This window comes from Choloepus didactylus, chromosome 2 (genome assembly GCF_015220235.1).
Source record: "Choloepus didactylus isolate mChoDid1 chromosome 2, mChoDid1.pri, whole genome shotgun sequence".
In the NCBI taxonomy this organism is placed as follows: Eukaryota; Metazoa; Chordata; class Mammalia; order Pilosa; family Megalonychidae; genus Choloepus; species Choloepus didactylus.
In genome coordinates this window covers 20335128-20359892 of record NC_051308.1, presented here as the reverse complement: position 1 = coordinate 20359892, position 24765 = coordinate 20335128, and the positions used below count along the sequence as shown (strand labels likewise).

Genomic DNA, 24765 nt, shown 5'->3' with positions numbered 1-24765 from the left:
GTAAAAGTCCAGATGTGAGATAATTCTCTAGTGGTCAGGCCTTAGGAGGGTCACTGAGAAGGAGAAGCCCAGGCCCTCAAGGTGCCCTGAGGTCTCCAGGCACAAGTGGGAGGGCAAAGGGTATTGAAGAAGGCAGGAGAGAAGGATGGAAGTGAAAATCATTGAGGCTTTTCCAGTTTTGCTTGGGGCACATTAACATGAATTATGCTCTGATTCTCTGTTACCTTCAGTATTTGGAAGAAGAGTACCGGAAAGGAGCCCGAGAAGATGACCCCATGCCTCCTGTACAGCCCTATCACTACGGCTCCCACTATTCAAACAGTGGGACGGTGCTCCACTTCTTGGTTAGGATGCCTCCTTTTACTAAAATGTTTTTAGCTTATCAAGGTAATGAGTTTTTTTTTTTTTTTTTTAACTACCTGAAAAGTCATACTGGGTCATCAGAGAAAAACAAATTGACTGACTTCCTGAGAACTCACTGAGACCAGCCAAACTACAGGAAAAAACACTATTTATACCTTTACCAAAATTCTCCTCCAAAAGCTGCTGTAAGCCAAATTATTTTAATATCTCTCAAATGTTAGTTTCTAAGTTTACAAAAATGCAATTTTCATGTTTTGAAGTGAGATTTTTTTTTACCCTTTTGCAGTGAGTTTGTTTCACATTTTAAAGACATTCATCACAATAATTATTTCAAATCACCTAAGTTCCCTTCGGAGCCTAGAAAGATGTATGTCATTGTAATTTATTATAAATAGTTCATATGAGAGCCACACTAGCATCTTCATTGTAGTAACTTTCTAGTTAGTAACTTTCTAGATAATAATCTTCTATCTCAGTATTTTAAGTGGCCGCTTGCAGGCTGGAGGATGACTTAGAGTGCAGTCACTGATTTGTGTGTAAATAGAGACATACTGACCTGTCAGTTGTTAATGAGAACTGTGGTGAACTTTAGTAATAACTCTGTAGTTGTTCCTCATGGCATCCAAAACCCTTTCTAGAATCACTGTCCATTCATTTATTCAACCTTCTTAAACTTTTTTTTTTTTTACTCATGTACAACCTCTTGGAGGAATGAATTTTGTATTCTCTCTTCATGGCCTATAAAAAGGGCTTTCTTGTGTTTGTTCTGCTGTTAGGTACACAGAACAAATTTTCCAAATGACAGCTGTTCAAATATTTGCAGACTGTTTTCCTGTCCCCTTTCTCCCTTTCAGTCTTGTTTTTCCCCAGGCTGGTTATCCTTAATTAATTTGGCATCAAGTTGAAAGCTTTCTATATGCAAGGTCCTATCCAGCTGCTGCAAGGGATGCAAAAAAATAAATAAGACAGTTCTGTACGTAGTAAAGAGTTTTTTAAAAATAATGTTAAACCATTCTTGTTTGCTGAGGTTTCCAAACCTGCCTTATTCTTTCCGTCTTTCTGGACATATTCTGATTTGTGAGTGCCTTTATTAAAATACAGCAATCAGAATGAAAAAAAAATTTCAAATGTGATTTTAGGCCACAGCAGTATATCACATGACTGGTACTTCCGTCCATCTAATTACTATATTTCTTTTTAATGTAGCCCAAGAAGCCATAAATCCACATAATTGTGTGTTGTGGGGGCTGTCCCGTACATTGTAGGATATTTGGCGTCATCTTTGGTCTCTAGCCACTAGATGCCAGTGGCACTCTCCCACCCCAGCTGTAACAACCAAAATGTCTCCAGACATTACCAAATATCCTCTGAGGAACAGAAGTGCTACCAGCTCCACTTCCTAGATCATAGGAATTTGTAATAGTACTTTAAAAAATTAGGAAACTACGGAGAATATTAAAATCTGAACAGAACCCACAGTTTGCTTCTCTTGTTCCACAGTTCCTTAGTCACAACCTGATGACAAAATTGTGACCCCATCACAGCCTTACAGAATTGCCTTTAATTTTGCTGAATTTCATTTATCTTGATAACTTTTTCTACTAGATATTTCTTTAGATGGCCCTACTGGCTGAGAAAAAAGAAATAGTTGTAAACCTCATTTTATTTTATTTTAATAAATCCATATTTTATTTAGTGGCAAGCCAATGCTAACTGACTCAACAGAAGAGATGAGAAAGTAATAAAAGTAATAGAAAATGTTGCTTGTCAGAGAAACTAAGGTTGGGGGGGATTAGCATATCCTTTAAAACTTTTGCCTTGCCTAACGCTAAGATTAGTCTTGTGAAAAGATGTGTTGAAATTTTAATAAGTTCAGAGGAGTTTTAGACAATAAAACATGGTTCCTTCTTAAAAAGAATCTACACTGCTGATACCTTCAGAGACCATCTTTTGGATATCATTTAGTATTCTAAGCCTGACTTATGGGTAGAAATTCTAATAACTGGTGATGGAAAAGAGACAGTCAAAGCTCAGTTCTTGATTATTATCAGTCTATGTAGAAAAAAATTGACAATGGAGTGACTATGCTTAGTTCTAGTTGCATACATAGAAAATTTCATTTAATTCTTTAGCCTCAGAATTCGAATATTTATAAAGCTATGCCCCCCCCAAAAATAGAAGAGAATGTAGTCCTAACAATTAGATGTTTGTTCCCAGATTGTGCAAGACCTATTTTACCTACTTGAACTTTAATTTTCCTTCTTCATTATTCTTTCATTCAATAAATAAATAAATATTGAGTACCTATTATGTGCTAGGCATTGGTGACGCCCCATTTCCCTGGTCTTCATTCTATTTGGGGAGACAGTAATAAAATAAATAAATGATATAAATTCAGCTAGGTATATGTATTATGAAAGCATCATATAGATTAAAAATAATATAATAAGTCCTCAAATTATTTATAGAAATTTTTATTTTCAAGAACATGAATAACTTTTCTTAAACTATGAACAAGCAAAATGAACATTATTTTAATTCTTTTGAAGTAGCAGTAGTAACTTAATTATGACAGCCTTCAAATGGAAATCAGGTCTGTTTGTCTTAATTGTATTGTTTTTTTCTTTATAGATCAAAGTTTTGACATTCCAGACAGAACTTTTCATTCTACAAATACAACTTGGCGCCTTTCATCTTTTGAATCCATGACTGATGTAAAAGAACTTATCCCGGAATTTTTCTATCTTCCAGAGTTCTTAGTTAACCGTGAAGGTATAATAACACTAAATCATTTCAAATTTATATTTTTGAGGGTGTGTGGTTATTTTATTATTTTCCAAAAATAAGGTTTTTGTAAGTCCTAAAATTTGCGTCACCAAATAAGAGAAATACCTTTATTTATTAAGTATAGAATTTTATTTCCAATTGAGCTTGAAGATTTTAAGTACTTTATATAATAGATATATCTGGAACACTATAACTTTAACTTTTAAATTATTTTAAGTTTATCACAGAAATTGCTTTAATTCCTTTTTTGTAATTACAAAAGTTATAATTTGCTCATTATAAAAAAAAGGCATGAATTTATTGAAAGCTAAATGCATATTGATAAAAAATTTCAACAGTGATTTATGAGGAATGACAGAGAAAGAAATAAAATACCCAACCAGAAGTATCTGACTACCAGAAGGAACACTGAAAGATAAAAACAAATTTTCTGAGATGCTAATTACCAACAATCTTGGCCAACCTTACCTATTAACTCTTTAAGGGGTATCTTTGGGTGGTTTTTCCTATGTTATTTAATTTCATATTTTATGTGATCTTTAGGAATATATGAAATTGAGAATTAAATCTTAAGGGAAGTTAGTGTTGGGTAAATTACCTTAGAATTTTATGCTATACTAATTGGCCTCACTGGAGTTGTTTGGAGAAGCATTAATAAATCCATACTGCTTGTTAACCTGCAGAATGTTTGTTAGTGTTGCCCAAGTAAGAAATGGTTCAGTCAAATATTAGCACCTGCAATTTGGGGTGGCTGCCTTGTGGCTTTCAATCAGGGACTCGTATTTAATTCTACTGCTTGTTTTCTCTCTCCATGGTGTCTTATATATATGTTGCAGTTATCTATTGCTGCATAATAAATAACCCCAACACTTAGTGGCTTAAAAGCAACAAATTTATTATCTATATGGTTGTTGTAGGTCAGAAATGCAGGAACAGCTCAGCCAAGTGGTTTTGGCTAAGAGTCTCTCATGCATTTGCATTCAGATTGGCTGGAGCTGCAACAGACAGGGGTTGGAACACCTGGGAGCTGGTCAGACGTCTCTCTCTTCATGTAATCTGAGTGCTTATGTATGCTTTCTCCAAGTGATTTGCCTGGGCCAGTCTGGGCTTCCTCATAAAATGGCAGCCTTGGACTCCCTACTTGGCTTCTCAGGGTTACAAAGGCAAGTGTCCCAAAAAAGAGTTGAGCAGAAGCTGCATGACCTTTTCTAATCTAGCCTTGGAAGTCATGCACCATCACTTCCACTGCATTCCATTCATTGAGGCAGTCATAATTGCCTACTCAGATTCAAAGGAAAGGAACATAGGCTAATGGGGGAGTGGCAAGATTCTGGTAAGGTATGCAAGACGGGAAATGTTGCAACCATTTTTGGAAAATATAATTTACTATAATGTATGTCATGTCATTTCCTACCAGGATTCCAATTGGCCTCCCATTACCTCCGTGTCATCTGGTGGATGAGGAGAGTTTATCTCAGTGATGTGTGTGCCCCCAGAGCGCCTGAAAGTTGGAAATGATTAAAGTTTGTAGAGATCCCCTGCTGTCCAGCCCCTCCCCAGCCCAGCCCCTAGATACCTCATTTACTGTTGTTAGATAAATGAATCCCTGCTGCTGCTTCCTCCCAAAGCTGCACACACAGAATTCTGAAGGTGCTTGGCCAGTCCATCCCAAACAACCCTGCAGCTGCTCTGTACAGTGACTGCATAGTTTTTAGAGATGGCCCCTACCCCCACACCAAGTGAATTGTTTATAAGCCCTTGGTTTATATTTTGTATCATATGATTTCAAAATACTTCCAAAATTGGTGAAGATCCTTCTAACTGTGTTCACAAGATCAAGAAGTGGGCAGACAGCAATTTAATATTATATGGAACTTAATCAGCTTTTAAGAAATCCTGTTTATTTTAATTCTGTTATGGTGTTCTACTTTTCTGTCCATAAAAAGTAGCACAAAGAACCATTTTCTGTTCAAAAGTAACAATTCTTTTAGGGCAATTTTTTTAAATAAACACTTTTGAGATTTACACTAGCAGATTAATGAGAGAATTAGATATCAGCTCTTTTATATCAGAGAAGAACCCCCTTATTAGATGTGTTGGGGTAATTTTGTTGTCATAGGAAGGCATAACAGAAAGTTAAGTCAAAAACAGATCTAGACTTACCATAAAATTAATAGACTATGATGACTCATTCTAGGAATACTTTGTATTAGCTGGGTATTAAAAATTACAGAATACTAATACGTATATACATATGTATATACAGTTTTAAATTTGTAATGTAATATGTATATACAGTCTTAAATTTTTTAAATGTTAACACCAGTAATTCAAAACTGCTTATAGAAAACCTTAGTTTGCTTTTAATCACATTTACAATTAGATAGATATTTAAGCACTTGTCGCTTTTGAAATTTGATTTGTGGGAATTTGCAAAAGATTTTGTTTCTTTTTCTTTAATATATTATTAAATGTTAGAAGGATAAAGTTGAAAGATCTCAAATTTAATTAGGAAATTATTAATCCAAGTAGCTCTGTTACTACATAAGCATGTCGATGAGCAATGGCGTCTCTCATTTTAAAGGTAAATCCTCTTTGCTGCTGCCTTTCCAGGTTGTAGTGCATAATTACCTGTTGCTGTGAACTCTTGAGACCTATACTGTGGGCCCACTGAAGCACTCTTTTGGGAGTTAAACATTAACACTGATGTTCCTTTTTTTAGGTTTTGATTTTGGTGTGCGTCAGAATGGTGAGCGGGTTAATCACGTCAACCTCCCACCTTGGGCACGTAACGATCCTCGTCTTTTTATCCTCATCCATCGACAGGCTCTAGAGTCTGACTACGTGTCCCAGAACATCTGCCAGTGGATTGACTTGGTGTTTGGGTATAAACAAAAAGGAAAGGCTTCTGTTCAAGCCATCAATGTTTTTCATCCTGCTGTAAGTAACTCTTTTAAGATAATCTGTGTAAAATAGATCCTGTTTTAGTTTGCTAGGCTGCTCAAAGCAGACACCTTGAAATGGCTTGGCGTAAACAATTGAAATTTATTAGCTTACAGTTTGAGGCCATGAGAGTGCCCAAATCAAGATATCATCAAGGCGATGCTTTCTTCCTTGGTGATCCTTGGTTCCTCTGCCACATGGCAAGATACATGGTGGTGTCTGCTGGTCTCTCCCTTCTCTTCTGGGTGTCATTGCTTTCAGCTTCTTGTTTCTGTGGCTTTCAATCTCTGTATTCACCCCATTTATAAAGGACTCCAGTAAAAGGATTAACACCCATCCTGAATGAGGTGGGTCATACCTTAATTGAAGTAACTCCATCAAAAGATCCTACTTACAATGGGTCCACACCCACTGGAATGGATTAACTTTAAGAACATGTTTTTCTGGGTATACACAGTTTAAACCACCACAGAACCTGAATATTTGAAGGTTAACTGTTAGGCTGTTTCTTTAAAATACCCATGTTATCAAAAAAAATTGACAATGACGCTAAACTATACCCAAGATTTTCAAGATAACGACACTAAACTATACCCAAGATTTCAAAAAACGTTTTATATCTTTAAAAATAACTGAGATACTCTCTCCATTGGGGGTGGGCCCCCAAGACCACCCCCAAGTTCACTGATTTGCATATAAGACTCAGCATATAGTTGAGCTTACAGCTAAGATTTATTGCAGTGAGAGGATGCAAAGCAAAATCAGCAAAGGGAAAAGGCACATGGGGTAAAGTCTGGAGGAAACCAGACATAAGCCTCCAAGAGTCCTCTCCTAATGGAGTTGCACAAGACATACCTACTTCCTCCAGCAAAGAATTATGACAACATGGGTAAAATGTTGTCTACCAGGGAAGCTCATTAGAGACTCAATGCCTAGGGTTGTTGGGGACTATCACATAGGCACCCCTTGGCTAGAATGTACAGAAGTTCCAGACTCTTGGAAGGAAAGTAGGCATTTAACATAACCATATTGTTTATACAAACAGTTTAGGCACAGTGAGCCACTCCTGTCAGTTATGAAATGGTGGGAACCCTCCAGAAATCCAGTTCCTGGGCACTAACCATACAAACAGGCCTTTCTAAGGATAGCAGTCTCTGGCTTGCTTTGTTGACTCATTTCTGTATCATCTTACCTACATGTTCTATTTCAAAATGGCATCATTTTTCCTTCTTACAGAAATAGTATGTGTTTTGTTTAAAAAATATATAAAATATAGATTTGTAAAAAGAAGAAATTTAAAAATCAGCATTGATACCACCATCCAGTGACAAATATTAAAACCACCTTCAAGACTTTTTCTGTATATATCATTTCATTTATGAAATAATGATTATTTTATAAGCTTTCATCCTCCTAAACAATATATTCTTAAATTTGTTTCAAGTCATTAGATGTTATGCTACATGATTTTTAATGATTGTTCCAAATTATGGCTGTATGATAATTTATTTAACAATCTCCTATTGTTGGATATTTGGTTCATATTGTTTACTATTAAAATTAATATTCCTGAGGTTATTTCTTTATCTCTTCATACATAAATTTAAAATAAATCCCTAGACATATAATTGTTATTCTTACACGTGTACTTTTGATGTTGCTAGATAGGCAAACTTTTATTAACAGCTTTATTGAGATATAATTCACATATGTACAATTTATCTATTTTAAGTGTACAATTCAGTGGATTTCAGCAAATTCACAGATATATGCAGTTATTACAACAGTCTAATTTCAGAACATTTTAGTCATCCCGAAAGAAACCACATGCTCTTTAGTAGTCTAGCCCTAGACAATCTAGACTAAAATACTTTGTCCCTATAGAATTGTCTACTCTGGACATTTCATATAAATGGAATCATATAATATGTGGTCTTTTATGACTAGCTTGTTTGACAGTATGTTTTTAAGATTCATCACTGTTGTAGCATATATCAATACTTCATTCCTTTTTATGGCTAAATAATATTCCATTGTGTGGACATGCCCCTTTTATTTATCCATTCATCATTAATGGATATTTGGGTTGCTTTCACTTTTAAGCTATTATGAATAATTCTACTGTAAGTATTGGTGTACCAGTTTTTGTGTGGATGTTTGTTTTCATCTCTCTTGGGCAGCTATCTAGGAGTGGAATTTGCTTGGTCCTATGTAACTCTAGTTAAAGTATTTGAGGGACTACCAAACTCTTTTCTACGGTGGCTCCACCATTTTATATTCCCATCAGAAGTGTATAAATATTTCTATTCCTCCATATGCTTCCCAACACTTGTTATCTGTCTTTTTTATTATAGCCATCCTAGTAGGCATGAAGTGATACCTCATGGTGGTTTTTATTTGCATTTCCCTAATGGTTAATGATGTTGACCATCTTTTCATGTACTTCTTGGCCATTCGTATATCTTCTTTGGAGAAACATCTATTTATATCCTTTACCCATGTTTTAATTGGGTTATTTGTCTTTTTATTATTGAATTGTACGCAGAATTAATATATTCTGGATATTGAATCCTTATCGGATACATTGATTACAAATAGTTTCTCACATTCTATAGGTTATCCTTTACCTTTCTTGATAGTGTCCTTTGAAGCAAAAATTTTTAAATTTTGATGAGGTGCAATTTATCTATTTTTTCTTTTGTTGCTCATGCTTTTGGTGTCATATCTAAGAATCCACTGCCAAGTCCATTGCCAAATATAGATTTCCCCCTATGTTTTCTTCTAAAACTTGTATCGTTTTAGCTCTTAAATTTAGGTCTTTGATCCATTTCGAGTTAATTTTTGTACGTGGTGTGAGGTAAGTGTCCAATTTCGTTTTTATGCATGTGGTTGTGTGGTTGTCCCAGCACCTTTTGTTGAAAAGACTGTTCTTTCTCCCATTAACCCTTGTTAAACCAGTTGGCCATAGATATGTGGATTCATTTCCAGACTCTCGATTCTATTGCATTGATACATCTATCATTATGCCACCCCATACTGTCTTGATAACTGCTGCTTTGTAATAAGTTTTGAAATAGCAAGTGGAAGTTCTCCAACTCTGTTCTTGTTTCTCAAGAATTATTTTGACAATTCTGGGTACCTTGCAATTCCGTATGAATTTTAACATCAACTTACCAATTTCTACAAAGAAATAAGCTGGGATTCCAAAAAGAACTATGTTGAGTCTTTAGATCAATTTGGAGAGTATTTTTATCTTAACAATATTACATTTTCTGATCCATGAACCTGGGATATCTTTCCTATTATTCAGTTCTTCTTTAATTTCTTTGAACAATGTGTTATAGTCAGAGAATAAGATCTCACTTCTTTTGTTAAATTTATTCCTAAGTTTGAATTTTTTTATAATTATTGTATCTGCCTAATGGATTTAATTTTGTTTATAAAATGTCCCTCTTTATTTCTAGTGACAGTTTTTGTTTTATAGTTTACTTTGTCTGATATTAGAGTAGCCATTACTGCTTTCATGTGATTGCTGTTTGCGTGGTAGATCTTTTTCTATCCTCTTACTTTAAATTTGTGTCCTTGAATCTAAAGTATCCTACTTTAAATTTGTGTCCTTGAATCTAAAGTATCCTATAGACTATGTATAGTTGGATCTTGGTTTTCATCCAATCTAACCATCTCTGCCTTTTGACTGGATTGTTTAATCCATTTATATTTAATGTTATTGTTATCATTGGATTTGTGTCTGCCATTTTATGTTTTGTTTTCTGTCTCATGTCTATTTTTCTCCTCTTGTTCTTACACTACTTTTCTTTACATTACATGAATATTTTCTAATATAGTGTTTTATTTCTTTAATGATTTTTTTCCCTTTTTTTCTTCATCTGTTGCTCTAGGGTTTACCATATGTATCTCAACTTGTCAGAATCAGCTTCACATTTATACTAACCTAATTCCAGTGAGATATAGAAACATTACTCATATATAGCTCTATTTTTCCCCCTTTTTAGGGGTATTATCCTTATACATAGTACATCTATAAAGGTTATAAACTCAACAATACATGGTTATAATTATTACCTAATATAATTTTATGTCTTTTAAAGAAGCTGAGAGAAAGGAGAGCAAGTGTTTATTTGTACCTATTGTTACATCCTTAGCTCAATATAGTTTTGTGCATATATACCTTCTTTGTGCTCTTATAGGCAAAAATATTGTTTTACTTTCCTTGGCTACTAAAGGAAATACCATGCAATGGGTTGGCTTAAACAATGGGAGTTTATTTGCTCATGGTTTTGAAGCTAAGAGAAAGTCTAAATCAGTGTGATGCTTTCTTCCCAACAACGGTGGTGATCTGAGGCTTGCTGCCATTTATCCTTGGTCCCGGGCTCTTCTGTCACATGGCAATACACGTGGTGGCCTCTCCTGGCCTCTATCTTCTCTTCTGGGTTCTGTTGACCTTCAGCTCTTCCTTTCTGTGGCTTTCTGTCTCTGTGTCTGAACTTCATTTAGCTTATAAAGGACTCTAGTAATATGAATTAGACTGATTGAGATGGGCTACACTTTCTTAACTGAAGCAACCTCAATGAAAGGTCCTACTTACAATGGGTTCACACCCACAGGAATGGATTAAATTTAAGGACTTGTTTTTTTCTTGGGTACATACAGCTCCAAACCACCACAAACACACACACACACACACACACACACACACACACACATATGCTTTTATACAATTGATTTTTACATCAGTTAAGAGAAGAAAGGAAAAAAAAAACATGCATTTATATTGTCTTACAGTTTCATAGTTACCTTTCCTGATATTCTGTTCTCTCAAAGAGAAAGGTAGATCTGGGTTATTGTCACTTATTTTCAGCCTAAGGAACTTACTTTAGTATTTCTTGTAAGGTGGGTCTACTAGCAATAAAATCTCTCACTTTTTAACTGGGAATGTCTTTATTTCATCTTCATTTTTGAAAGATGGTCTTGCTGGATATAATGAATCTTGATTGACGGTTTTTTTTTTCTTTGAGCAATTTTAATGTGTTTTCCTATTTGCTTCTGATGCAAAATCAGCTGTTAATCTTATTGGTATTCCTCCTAAATGATGAGTCATTTTTCTCTTGCTGCTTTCAAGATTTTCTTCTTGTCTTTGGCTTTCAGCATTTTTACTATGATGTATGTGTTTGCAGATATTTTTGTTTTTATCCTATTTGGAGTTCACTGAGCTTCCTAGATGTGTAGATTAACATTTCTCAATAAATTTGGGAAGTTTTCAGCCACTTTTTTTTTCAATTTTTTTTTCTCTTTTCTATTTCCTTTCCTGGTACTCCAGTTATGTGTATGTTGGTACACTTAATGGTGTCCCACATTTCTCTGAGGCTCTATTTTTTCTTATCTTTTTTTCTCTGTGTTCTTTGAATTGCACAATTGCTATCAATCTGTCTTTAAGTTCACTCTCTTATTTTTCTTCTGCCAGTTGAAATCTATTGTTGAGTCCCTCTAATTTTTGACCCCCGGTATTGTACTTTTCAACTCCAGACTTTCTATTTGATTCTTTTTTTATAATTTCTATATCTTTATTGATATTCTCTATTTAATGCAACATTGTTATCATACCTTCCATTACTTCTTTAATCACAGTTTCCTTTAGTTCTTTGAACATATTTATAATGACTACTTTGAAGTTGTTTTCTATTAAATCCAACATCTAGTAGCTCTCTCAGGCAGTTTCTGTTACCTACTTTTTCCTGGTTTGTGGTTTTCAGTTATTGCAGCAACTCTGGGTACTAGTTGTCCCCTTCCGGAGCTTTTTATTATTAGTTTCTTGTTCACTTGTTTAGTGACTGGCTGGATTATTTTAGTGATGTCTATCCCATTCCGTCTCACCCAATTCCCCTATCCCTCTCTCCCCTCATCAGTCCCCTACAGTGTGAAGCTTCTGATGTTGCTCCTCAGGGGGCACAGCCTTGGATATGTGCACAGTCACCCTGGGATAACAGTGGTTTGGGCAGGGCTCCCCTTGACTATCTATTTCCCTTACCACACACAGTTGTCAAAGTGTAGTAACTGATAGCTGATTGTGCTATTGTTTCCAACAATGCCCTGGGGCGTAAACTGTCCCACAGACTAATACAATCAAAGTGGAGCTACTTTAAAGGGATAATTCCTGAAGTCAGTATTCGATCTTTATTCCAATATTTGTTGAGATTTTGGGGCTCTTCCCAACTTTATCTTTCCCCTGTTCTCTCCAGCAAACTATCCTGCCTACAGTTTAGACTCTATCTCTGGTGAATCTACCATCCTCTTACCAATTGCCTTTTACCACAACTGCCACTGTTTTTGAGAGTGCCTTAGGTTTGAACTTCTCCACACTCTGTTGCAAATGAAGTCAGTTCCTTTGGGAAGAGCACATGAGCTATCTGTTTTACAACCTAGTTCTTCCCCCAGGCAAAATCTCTGAGCCAATGCTCTGAAGCTGAGGGTGGGGCAATGGCCTGCTTCTCTCTGGGTGACACTCCTGCTTTAGGATTTGCATTCTAGTTGGTAGTGGGCAAACAGTAGCCTCAGGTCTTCTGGGTTTGCCTCTCACCATGTGGACCACCACCTTATAAGCTGGGACAAGGGCAGTAGGTGTTAGGTTGTAGTTGTTTAGGAATCCACACAATGCAGCGAGTCATGGTTTAAGTAGAGAGTTTAAGTTTGCTGGTGGGAGCCAGCAAAAAGAAAGAAAGAAAATGGCTCCACCTCTCTATCTGAGAGCAGCATTTTTTAAAGGAAAAACCCACATTGCAATGGGAGGGTGTGGGGGGAGGAAGGGTGCCTGCTGAGTATGTTCTGTGCCTCAATTGGGTGAGCGCCTATCACTTTCTGGGCTGATTGGTTGCTAGGGTTCTGATGCATTATTCTTCTTTGAAATGTAGCTGTGTTATCTATCTAGGGAGAGCAGGCCTTTCTGGTTGTTCATCTTATGGGCATATCTGATCTTGCCTTATCTGCCCTCTGGGGGTCGAGGCACCACCATGGCCGGAACAGCCTTGAACAGCCTTTATCCTTTATTTTATGGCACACCAGGTTTTTCTGAGATAAGCTGCGGGGTCCCTAGGTCATAAATTCCTTCTATATACTAGATTCTTTTTCTGGAATCTGACATTCCTGCCTTTTATTTTTAATAAAAAATTGGTATGGGTTTGGGTTGAATTTTGGGTTAATGCTTTAACTTAGCTCGAAGCAACCTTTGTAGGGAATAGGGGTGTCGCACTCTTCTCTTAGCTACTTCTGGCTGGGCGTGGATGGAGTTGGGTAAGAGTTGCTTTGAACTAAGTTTTAGCATTATTAGATTGATGTTTGGATATCTTCTGCTGGAAGCAGCTGATAGTGATTTTTTTTGCTGCGGCAGGAGCAAATTTTCGAATTTTGTTGCAACAGGAGCATATTTTCATAATTTTGCTGGTGAGTCACGGCTGCTATTGACCTATTGATAAATTTAATTAGACGCTGTAAAAGGCAAGGAGCAAAAAGGAAAATTAATATAAGGATAATTACTGGCCCCATAACGGAGAGTAGAATAGCTTGTAGAGGCGTAGAAAAGAATGAAAGAAAATTTGAGAGAAAGTTCTATTGAATATTGCATAGAAAAGAATGTAAGAAAATTTGAGAGAAGGTTTTGTTGAATATTGCATAAAAAAGAATGCAAGAAAATTTGAGAGAAAGTTTTATTGAATATTTCTTACTTACTCAGACTTACTCAGCAATTAAATCCCCCCTTTTTATGAGACATTTTTTTGTTTTTAAGAAACAGTATCTTGTGAGCATCTTCTATTAAAGAGAAAGTGGGCGGAGGTGTTTTTTCTTTATTTGTAACTGCTTTTTGTTGAGCAAGGGTGAAGAAGTTTTTATATTAATCTGGAAGATACTCTGGACATAAACTTACAGATACAGTACAGCAACAACAAGACAAACGAATGACAAGCAGAATAAAAACAATGGTAATAAGGGCTATTTTCAATTTCACGGTAAATTCATTAACCACTTAGAAAATGCATTTAGTTTACTATAATTTTAACATGATTATTATTATTTTGCATATGATTTAATATTGAAGAGACATTGTTATATTTATTTGGTATATATGTGTAGCACTGAATGCTAATGAATGCTCAAGTTTTTTGTTTTTGTTTTTTTTCCTGAGCTGCATTGGGTGTTAAGTTTACAGTACCATACATGCTGCCCCCTCATAAGAGCAGGCCTTAGTGTTAATTATGTTTTTAGGTTTCAACCACATCACACTGGCAATTATAGCTTTGTGAGGTGTCTTCTTTGTACAGTTGTTGTAGTGCAGCATTGTTGGTCCTCTGGTGTGCCGGTTTGAATGTATTATGTACCCCAAATGCCATTAGCTTTGATGTAATCTTGTGTGGGCACACCTATCAGTGTTAATTAGATTGTAATTCTTTGAGTGTTTCCATGGAATATGCCCCACCCAACTGTGGGTGATGACTCTGATGAGATAATTACCATGGAGGCGTGGCCCCACTCATTCAGGGTGGGCCTTGATCAGTGGAGCCATGTAAATGGGCTGACAAACAGAAGGAACTCAGTGCAGCTGAGAGTGAACTTTTGAAGAGGAGCTACAGCCAAGAGAGACACTTTGAAGAACGCACTGGAACTGAGAGAGGAGCTTCAGCTTACAGAGACATTTTAGAGACAGCCTTTGAAAGCAGACTTTTGCTCTGGAGAAGCTAAGAGAGGACAAACAACCCAAGAGCAACTGAGAGTGACATTTTGGAGAGAAGCTGAAGTCTAGAGAGGAACGTCCTGGGAGAAAGCCATTTTGAAACCAGAACTCTGGAGCAGACGCCAGCCACATGCCTTCCCAGCTAACAGAGATTTTCCAGACACCATTGGCCATCCTCCAGTGAAGATACCCGATTGTTGATGCATTACCTTGGACACTTTATGGCCTTAAGACTGTAACTGTGTAACCAAATAAACCCCCTTTTATAAAAGCCAGTCCATCTCTGGTGTTTTGCATTCTGGAAGCATTAGCAAACTAGAACATCTGGGAAACAGGAAGGTGGGCTCCAGGGTTCTGTTGGTCTGTTTTACAGCACCCTCTGGCACTATGCAGCAGAGCCAGTCTGTAGGCAATGTTTATTGAAGAGCCAAAGTGACCGAGTTTTTTTTTTTTTTCTTTTTCTGTCAGGCAGAGCTAAAGGTGTCTGTAGTAAAAGGTGTTTTCAGTAACAGCCTGTTTCCATTTACTTTTGGAGCATGTCCATGTGATGTGGTTGACACTTTTATAGTTTTAGTGACTACAGAAATGGGTTTTACCAATAACACCAATGGGGAGAGAGCATGCAGGGACAGTACTAGGAGCTTGGTTTAAACATGCAAGCACTTCAATTAAAACAGGTTTAATTTTTGTTTACATTTTTACTAGGGTTATGTTAGATAATGGGTAGAACATAACTTATATACTTGCCTTGCCTTTTTTTTTTAAAGCTTTTCTTTATTGTTGTTGAAGATGAAGCTTTGACTTGTAGCCAATTGCAAGCACTTTTAGAAAAGCATTAGAGTAAAACAATGTAACTTACAAGGAAATTTGGCTGTTTTTTGTGAGATAACCCTTTAAAAATAACTAAAATTATAACTAGCAGTAGTGTATTGTTGTTTGATGTTATGCACATCAGTAACTCAAAGAACGGTAAAAGTTTTTAATTTTTATAATATTGTTTAAACATTTTTCTGCAATTTATACCATATTACATGAATTTGATTATTTTTAGCACTTCATTTTTTCTTTCAAGGTGAATGAACAAATTCCTTGCAACTGTTGGGAATAAAAAGATATTCTTTAGGACTTAACCTTGAGAAAGCAAAACTTTAAAAGTTATCAGGTTTGAAACAATATTATTATTAGTAGTAGTAGTATTTAATAAAAGCACATTTCTGTTAATATATTTTGTATTAAAAGTTACTAAAGTGATTTTTGAAATTGTTTTTAAGCAAACATATTACAACATACAATTGCCATGATAAGAAGTAGGATAGGAGAAGCAGGAAGAGAATGGCCTGGTTGATAGTAAAACAGCAGGAGACAGTAACATGAAGAGTTCTCACCTCATCCATCCATCCTCCAGCTGCGCCAGACGCGCAGGCTCTGGGCTTGTGCTGCACCCCCCTGCCCGGGAGAGGCGGGCTGGAGTGGGGGATGGAGAGGGGCACACGGACAGCGAGCAGACTGCGCATGGGCGGGGTGAGGTGAGGAGGAGGCGGCAGCAACGGGATGAGAAGGGAGGGGAAGGGGTTAAGGACAAGGGGAGGGGAGCGGAAGGGGTTAGAGAGGAATCGGGAGAGGGAGAATAGTTATGAGGGGGGTGGTTTGCAGGGTTAAAGAAGCAGAAGCTGCTTAAAGGCTTTTCAGGGTTAACTTTTGCAGAGAGGAAAGCGGAAGACTTAGAAGGTTTTTTTGTGAAGGAGGAGGATTTGGTAGGAGGTGACAGAGTGGCACAAAGATAGCCAGGACCGAAGAGTTTAGAAAGTTTGAGAATAGGGAGCTTCAGACCACTTGCCGTTGCGCCGAATAAAATTATTAAGTTTAGCAAGAATTTGCCAATTGAAAGTACCGTTTTCTGGCTAACGTTTTTGTTGCTCTAAAGGATATTGTGGCCAAATTGTATTGGTTCTACTTCCCCCTTTAATTGAAGTTTATTGAGATTGCAGAGTAAACATCCGAGGGGAGTAGATTTAGGAGGAAATGCAGTTTTGGAGTCACTTAAAAGTGGCTGGATATTACCCATGATTATTTAAGAAATTTAAGAGGTTTGTAGCTTGTTAGGGAACTTTGCTAGCCAGAGGCTTATGGAGATCGCCGGTGAGCGACCCATGGTCCCCTGCTCCTTTAGAGGCTTACAGTCTCCCTGAATGAGGCTGACACGAATTGAGGCTATGCTCGTGGGAGGCTTACGGAGATCGCCCATGAGAGGCTCCCAGCACCCCCCGCTCCTTCAGAGGCTTACAGAGTCCACCAAAAACATTGCTCAAGTGAGACTAACAGCCCAGATCCGCATGACCCATCGCAACAACCAAGCAGGCGTCCCCGGTTTGTCATTGGCGGTCAGGAAGTTGCATGCAGTCTTTCGCCCAGGGCATCCCCCGAGTTACTTTGACTGCTGCCACAGGGAAAGACGCTCCCAGAGCGTCGGAGAGTTTTGACTGAATGCTCAGGTTTTCCTGGGCTTACGAAGCCAGGCGCCGCGTTAAAGTGGGCTGAGGCGCCGCACTGGGGTGGGCCAGGGTGTCCATAGGACACCCAACAAAAACTCTCAAGGGGAGGATCTGGTAGAAAGACGTCACTTACCTAGGGCTGAATTAGTTGTAGATACTTGAGAGCCATGAGGGTGAGCCGGCATTACATCAAGGTGGTCTGAGTTGATGGACTCAAGCTGCTGAATGCATGGAAACCTGAACGGCTGTAGTTCGGGGAACGAAATCAACTGGAAGGCTGCCCTGTTGCCCCGAGGTGCTGGGAAACTCAAACCTCAATCTGTCCTCTGAACAGGATTGACCGAGAGGCTGTCCTGTTGCCCCCTAAAGGGCCGGAGACTCAAGCCTCAGTCGAACCTCCATCCCGGGTTTTCGGCACCAAATGTTAGGTTGGAGTCGTTCAGGAATCCACACAATGCAGCGAGTCATGGTTTAAGTAGAGAGTTTAAGGTTTTTTAGAGGAAGAAAGCAGGTGGGAGCCAGCAAAAAGAAAGAAAGAAAATGGCTCCAGCTCTCTATCAGAGAGCAGCATTTTTTAAAGGAAAAACCCACATTGTGATGGGAGGGGGGGGGGGGGAAGGGTGCCTGCTGAGTGTGTCCTGTGCCTTGACTGGGTGAGTGCCTATCACTTTCTGGGCTGATTGGTTGCTAGGGTTCTGATGCGTTATTCTTCTTTGAAATGTAACTGTTATCTATCTAGGGAGAGCAGGCCTTTCTGGTTGTTCATCTTATGGGCATATCTGATCTTGCCTGATCTGCCCCCTCGGGGTCGAGGCACCACCACGGTTGGAACAGCCTTTAACGGCCTTCATCCTTTATTTTATGGTGCATCTGGTTTTTCTGAGATAAGCTGCGGGGTCCCTAGGTCATAAATTCCTTCTATATACTAGATTCTTTTTCTGGAGTCTAACAGTAGGGAACCCAGTATTCTCAGCAGCACTTGTGTCATGATTAAGGATTGGAACGAAGAAAGGAGCCTTCACCTCTTGGCCAGTTCTCACCAGGAACTTACCCTCAGCAACAGGTAACCAGGAGAAGCATAAGAAATGCTGACTTTCTGTCCTCCCCAGGAAGATAGTCCTGCAAAAGGGTCCTGGGATGAAAAGGGCCTGTGTTCTTGGCTGTACCAATAGAAGTGGAGTTTTCATCTCACTAACGTAGAAGCAGGGTAGAAGTAGGTCTTGGTTCAGTTCCCACAGACTCACTATTCTTACAAAGTTTTAGTAGATTTTCTTGGATAGATGTTTATTCATTTGCTGTATTCCCTTAGGTCCATTTCCAGAGACTTTACTAGGTTTTTATGGTTGGTAGGTTGGTTTTAAATAATTTTCACCAGTTTCACTGGGGAGCAGGTCTGTGGAGCTCCTCACACTGTGTCATATTGAAAGTGTTACCAGACCAAGGTAATGGATTCTTTTGTCTGATGTGCTCAAATGACCGATTCCTGGGATACCAGGATTTCAAAGAGGCAAAGAGTTTTAATTGCTGGGTGCAAAGCAGGAGAACAGCTGGTCTATTGGTCCAAAATCTGTCTCCCCGAACTGCAATTTCTGATAGTTTTATAGTATCAAAAGATGGGCAGGTTTTAGGATAATGAGCACAATGGCCCCAAATGATATAGTTAGAAGTGATCTAATTATTGAGCATGTACAGATTGATTACATGCTAAGTCACAGAACGTATATAAGAAAATGGTGGCCTTAATATGATGATGGGCTTGAGTTTTAGTGTAATGAGGTATAGGTGACTTGTAGGTTAAAGTCTAAGCCACTGCGCATGTTAGGGAGACCCATTTTTATTAGATCCAGCTTCAGTTATCAAGATAACTTTGGACTTGGGGTGGGTTAGTTCTGGGCTGACCCAAGACCTTTCGTTAGTAAACATTAGGGGCTGTCTTTAGTGATCATAAGACTTTAAAGTTGAAAAACTGGATAAATGGGTACAAGTGAAGGTTAGTCACAAGGTTTTCATAATCACAAGGGCACAAGATAAAGGCTATACCATCATTATCAGAGATCAAGGCAGCTAGATTATAGTTCAGGTTTCAGGTATTTCCCTCAGTCTACTGTAATATACCAGAAAGTAAAAAGGATTATCTATATAATGATTCAGTAATCATAATCAGTCCTTGAATCCTAACTTCTCGGTTACAGAAGTGGAACCTAGTTAAGCCACTTGGGAGGTGGGGGAGAGTATCCCTTCAGGAAACATGTATTAAGTCCCTGCTACAAGAGTTATCTGGCCAAGTTCTGAGGATGCAAGGTGAGTAAGACTCAAATAGCCCTAGAAATGATGAGCAGGGTTGGGAGTGAAGTTGGGGTAGATGGGCCTGCCTGTGTGTGGTAGTAGAGTCAAAATAAGTCCTGTAAAAGGAAATTCTCTTAAGAAAATTTTTGGGAAAAAGATATTTCCTGATACTGCCTAGTGGCTACTCAAAGACAACAGCAAGAACAGCAAGTTAACCATTAATCCAGTGCCTTAGCATTTATTTAACTTCTGTTTTCCTGACCTTACCATTAGGAGCTGGGATTAGAGGGCTGTCAGACTTCACCTCCAACTCTAATTTTCTGTGTAGATTTATCAGGTGTTTATAACAAATACATCTACAATGAACACCGAAAACCTCCAGGAAAACACTCTACATTTAGGCTTATTTGTACTGTAGATCCAGTCCTGAAAAGTAGTTTTAAAATAAAAATCTCTTTAGTGCATTTTACTCAGTAATTATTTTGACTACCTCTAAGATAATATAAAATTAAATTCTTTGAGAGATTTGCAGTCTAGAAGAGAGAAGACAGTTTTACCAATGACTATAAAGAAGATAAATGCTGTGGCAAAAATTGGTTCTGAAAAAGGTGAAGAGTATAGTTTGGTAAATATATTTATATTACACAAGAGTAGTATAAAATAAAGGCAAGGCTTCAGGTATACCTTTAGAGCTTCATTTATGTTTCATCCTAAAATGTTAACTTTAAAAGCAATTAAGAATTTTGACACTAACCTCAATATCATCCTATACCATAATCCTGTACCATCTTTTCAGTTATTGTTATAAAAAATTTACATGAAAAGTATCTGCATATTAAAATATACCAGGTAATTCTTACTTTACTGGCACTTTCTCACTAATCCTATAGAATTTTAGATGTAAAAAATGATAGCTTATGCCATTGTTCTAGGAAATTAATAAAATGCAACTCATGGAATAAAGCAAAGTGTAGTAATTAAGTGCACAATCTTTAAATTCAGAACTGAGTTCACATACTCACTCTGTGACTCTTCCGCTTGCTGTGTGACCTTGGGCAAGTGACTTAAGCTCTCTGTAAATAAGTGTACGCATCTGTAAAATGCAAATAATAATACTGTCCAAATAGAAGGAAATTCCTTTAGGACAGTATGTGATACCTAAGTGTAAATAAATATTAACTTTTTAAAGGCATGTAGAAAAGCCTTTTGACCTTAATTCATCATTCACTAATACACTGGATCCACCTAGAATCTGATACCACAGAATATAGGTTTAAAACTATTTTAAAATAACTAAGAACAAGTCCTGGTTAGAGAATTATACCAATCTTCATTTGAATTTTAGAGTATATAAAATCAAGTGGTCATTATGACTGACCCTGCATAGGATAAGCATTTGTAACAACTATTGACCCCTAGTGATGGTAATGATGAAGTGGGGTAGCGTTGAAGATTATTTAACATTTGAAGTATCTTTGAAATGTTGAACTACTTAACAGCATTGTACTTTAGTTTCCTTTTACCTTAATCTTTTAGTTTCCTTTTACCTTAATCTATACATCCCTTAAGAGAAGTGACTTTTTCAATAATTTTGATTTATATGTGAGGTCTTATATGATGTTTTCAGATGTTAAATCTTAAACTTTAGTAATTTAATTTTATGGACACCTAAGTAGCACTAACAGTCAAGATACATTATTTTCATTCACCCATATTTTCAGGAAACATTGATTATTCTTACTCTGATCTCAGGGAGATCATTAATTGTTAACCTGGTCAAAAACATTTTAAAATCATTTCCATTTTAAGTAAAGAGGATTGAACCATTGCCTAAAGAACAAAACAAGTTGTTGGTTTCCCTTTAATATTATTGACAAGTCTTGCTTCATACGTATCTCTTGTTCTCTCTTGCTTTTTTACTCTTCAGACGTATTTTGGAATGGATGTTTCTGCAGTTGAAGATCCAGTTCAGAGGCGAGCAATAGAAACCATGATAAAAACTTACGGCCAGACGCCTCGTCAGTTGTTCCACTCGGCACATGCAAGCAGAGCCGGATCTAAACTCAACATTGAAGGAGAGCTCCCTGCTGCCGTGGGGTTGTTAGTACAGTTTGCTTTCAGGGAAACCCGAGAACAGATCAAAGAAATTACCTATCCGGTATGTCGTTTGGATTTCAATAGAATTCAGCTAAAACTGATTTAACCACTGAGAAGAATGTGTCAGACCCTCTCCAAGGCTCTGGGGACACAGAAATGAATAGCCTCGTCCCAGGCTGAAGAGAGAGACAGATGCGTTTAGCAATAATCCCAACCGTAGTAAATGAGAGTATTTGGGGAGTAGCACAGAGAAAAGAGAATTGATCTTGTCAGATTTACCTCCCCTGTGGAGCAGAAAAAAAGGGTTATTACCAGAGAAAGCTTCAGAAGGCAGTGGTATAATAGTATTTTGCAAAGAAAAAGAGAGGAATAGTTAGGAATAGAGAGAGTTTGAGCATGGGTATGCCAGTGTAAATATGCCTGGCATGGTCCTGATTATCATCTTCAACCAAAATACTGACCAGAGGTGTGAATATTTTGGCTTACACTTAAGGAGGGAATTTACATATTTCTTTGGCCTTCCCAGATTGTGTTAACCAAAGTAATGCCTCTGAAAATAGGAAGTAGATATTTAAAATAGAAAAATACAGCAAAAAAAGTTCTTATAATAAAATGGATTTTAATTTTCAACTAAATTCTTTGTTTTAAAAGTAGCATAAGATGAGAGACTATGAATTATAAAGTGTTATAAAAGGTTTGCAAAAGGAAATGGCAAGAAATGAAAAGGCAAGGAAAAAGAGGTTGTGAAGGACCTTAATGATGAAATAAAGCAGTGTGTCTCAAATTCAACTACTATGACTCATTTTAAGGAAAAAGATTTTCACAGACCTTGTTTTGGCATTTTTTTCCTACAATAGTGTTAATTAAATATGTCAAAACACTAGTTGTAAAGTCTTTATGCTTGTAGCTCATATATGGTCTTGACACGTGTTAAATACAAACAAAATAAAAATAAAATCGGTAAAATTCAAATTTAAAACATTAATATGATAGTGTTGTTTTGCTGAAGCTAAATCACCAATGCTGTGTTTCATAGTAGAAAGCTGTATTTTTTGTTTTGTGTTTACTTGTGACTTTAGCTCTTAACATTTTGAAGCCTCCAAATCATTTTAGTCACTATCATTCCCAGAATCACCATTTTTAGTTATAATTCATTATTATTTTAATATGTCAAAAATAATTTAATAGTGCATCCTTGAAAATTAACAAACACCATTTAATTCACTACTAATTGCTAATTAACTCTTTTAAGTTGATAGATATTAAGTGTGAATGTGGTACTCACCTGTCTCATTCCCAACACAGGACCTTTGCACTGACTGTGCCCTCTTCCTGGAATGACCTATCCCCAGATATATTCCCACTTTGCTCCCTCATTTCATTCAGATCTTTCTTCAAACATCTGCTCCCCAGAAAGTCTTCCCTGACCTTCACTCTAACACCTCCATGATTCTCAATCCTCTCTCCCATCTTTGTTTTTGTTTATAGCACTTATACCACTTGACAGATTGTATATATATACTTGACTATTTATTTGTCTGTCTCTCCCATCCTGACTAGAATATAACTCCATGAAAACAGGGACTTGGTCTTCATCACAGTGTCTTCAGCACCTAGGACAGTGCCTGGCATGGCGTGAACTCTCAGTATTTCTTAAATTAATGAATAACTTCTCAGGTACAAGTCCTTTAGAATTTGGCTTGCCTATACTAATATGCAACATGTAATGTCACTTATTCCATTCCTTTTCTTTATTTGAACTACTTTAAATCTTCTTTCATTCAGTGCTATGCCTTGACTCATTGGGCCGGCCTTTGGTTGGCATCTACGCAAAATGTAAACACAAGCCTTGAAATTGAGTAGACATATTCGATTGAAAGGGGGTCATCCAGATGATCTCCAGATATGCTTATGTGAAGTTTACTTCATCAATGAAATTAAAAATCATCAGCGCTATATAAAAAGCATATAAATAAAGCACTATTCTTTTATTCATACTATGATGTAAAACAGCTGCCATTGTCTTTTTCTGTGTTAATTGGAAAACTAAAAATTTAAACTCTGCAATTCATATAAAAGGGATTTTCTGGCAAGGAGTTGTGATTGATAAATCATAACTGCAGCTTAATACACATGTTTTTTCTTAACTTTAACACTGAGAGTCTCTGTGCCTGAGGAGTTTAGAAAAAGAATTGGTTTAAAAAATATCTGCTCCTACCTTCTCTAGTCCCACTTATTCTATTCCCAGAGATGTTCATTTTTTTCAGACCACTAAAATATTCAAAACCTTGTGTTCCTGTATGTCCCCAAATGCTCTGAAATTATTATATCCACTAAAGTGCTATATGTTTTTAAAAAGATAGTATTCAGGTAAACAATGCCTATTTTTACATTCATTTGGAAAATGACATAAGCAAATGTCACTTAAAATTACCAGATTTTTTGTACAAACTATTGAAAATTGCTTAGTATATTATAATTTTTATTGTATTTATGTAGCATTGTTTCCCAGAAAAGTTGAAAGGAAAATAATTAAACTTTTAAACATCTAAAAGGGAAAAAATCCATTTAAAAGAAGAGATTAATAGAGGATAAGACAGTCAAAAAAGAAAAAAAGAGTAAACCAACAGGAGAAACCCTTTGAAAGTGCAAATTTCTTCCCTTCTTGGTGTCTTTCTGGATAATTATTTTTGCTTGGAATGGAGGAAACTTTTTCGTGACTATTAATGGGCAGGCATATGGGCATGGACAGGTATGCAGAATCTTCCCTCATCTGTATTGAAATCCTGCTGTTCATCAAGCCCCACCTCTTCCTCTGTTCCTCATTGACAACTGTTTCTTCTCTGGTGCCTGTAATATTTACTGTTGATGTTCCATGATGAGCATGTAATGCTCTGTGTCTTATTCTCTCAATATACTCCATAGATGAACCCTTTTACATTCATTTGTTGAACATCTGTTGTGAACCTACTATGTTCCAGGCACTAAAATAGCTGCTAGGAATACAAAGATGATGAGTCAGAGGTGTTCCCAATCTTCAAAGAGCTCACAGTCAAC

The 24765-nt window shown here is 37.1% G+C and overlaps 1 protein-coding gene across 8 annotated transcripts in view; it reads left to right on the top strand.

Moving 5' to 3' along the window:
- LYST (lysosomal trafficking regulator) overlaps positions 1–24765 on the top strand; it is a 237139-nt gene that overhangs the window by 176822 nt on the left and 35552 nt on the right. For 4 of the 8 annotated variants that reach the window (XM_037821569.1, XM_037821587.1, XM_037821577.1 and 1 more), the window contains 4 exons: positions 231–387; positions 2995–3135; positions 5873–6090; positions 21539–21769. In XM_037821569.1, coding sequence (XP_037677497.1) covers positions 231–387; positions 2995–3135; positions 5873–6090; positions 21539–21769 — 747 coding nt within the window. Of the gene's footprint in view, positions 1–230; positions 388–427; positions 549–2994; positions 3136–5872; positions 6091–21538; positions 21770–24765 lie in introns of those variants that run through there. The other 4 variants (XR_005214557.1, XR_005214559.1, XM_037821612.1 and 1 more) reach the window with 4 other exon arrangements.